The sequence below is a fragment of the Ips typographus genome, linkage group LG11 (assembly GCF_016097725.1).
Source record: "Ips typographus isolate SLU linkage group LG11, UJ_Ityp_2.0, whole genome shotgun sequence".
Lineage (NCBI taxonomy): Eukaryota > Metazoa > Arthropoda > Insecta > Coleoptera > Curculionidae > Ips > Ips typographus.
The window spans coordinates 5,601,355-5,601,645 of NC_138432.1; the positions used below are offsets into that span (position 1 = coordinate 5,601,355).

Here is a 291-nt window from a genome sequence, read left to right on the forward strand (position 1 = left end):
GTAATTAAATTATGATAGGAATGTAGGTTATGCTGGTTTTTATAGGGGATCTTCGAACTCAAGTAGGATTTCTAGCCTACGATTCTGCTTTGCATTTCTTTTCCTTGGCTGAGGGGTTGAATCAGCCCCACGAAATGACCGTTTTGGATATCGACGACGTGTTTCTACCCACGCCGGATGCGTTGCTCGTTAATTTGAGGGATCGCGTCGAATTGGTGCAAGATCTACTCAGATTGTTACCCCAAAGATTTTCCAACACTTTCGACGGTAACAGCGCATTGGGAGCTGCTC

General features: G+C 45.0%; 1 protein-coding gene across 1 annotated transcript in view; it reads left to right on the top strand.

The window, feature by feature from the left end:
- Positions 1-29: 29 nt before the first annotated feature.
- LOC145736097 (uncharacterized) overlaps positions 30-291 on the top strand; it is a 15,687-nt gene continuing 15,425 nt past the window's right edge. Inside the window, exon 1 of the mRNA XM_081990348.1 lies at positions 30-215. Coding sequence (XP_081846474.1) covers positions 30-215 — 186 coding nt within the window. The remainder of the gene's footprint in view (positions 216-291) is intronic.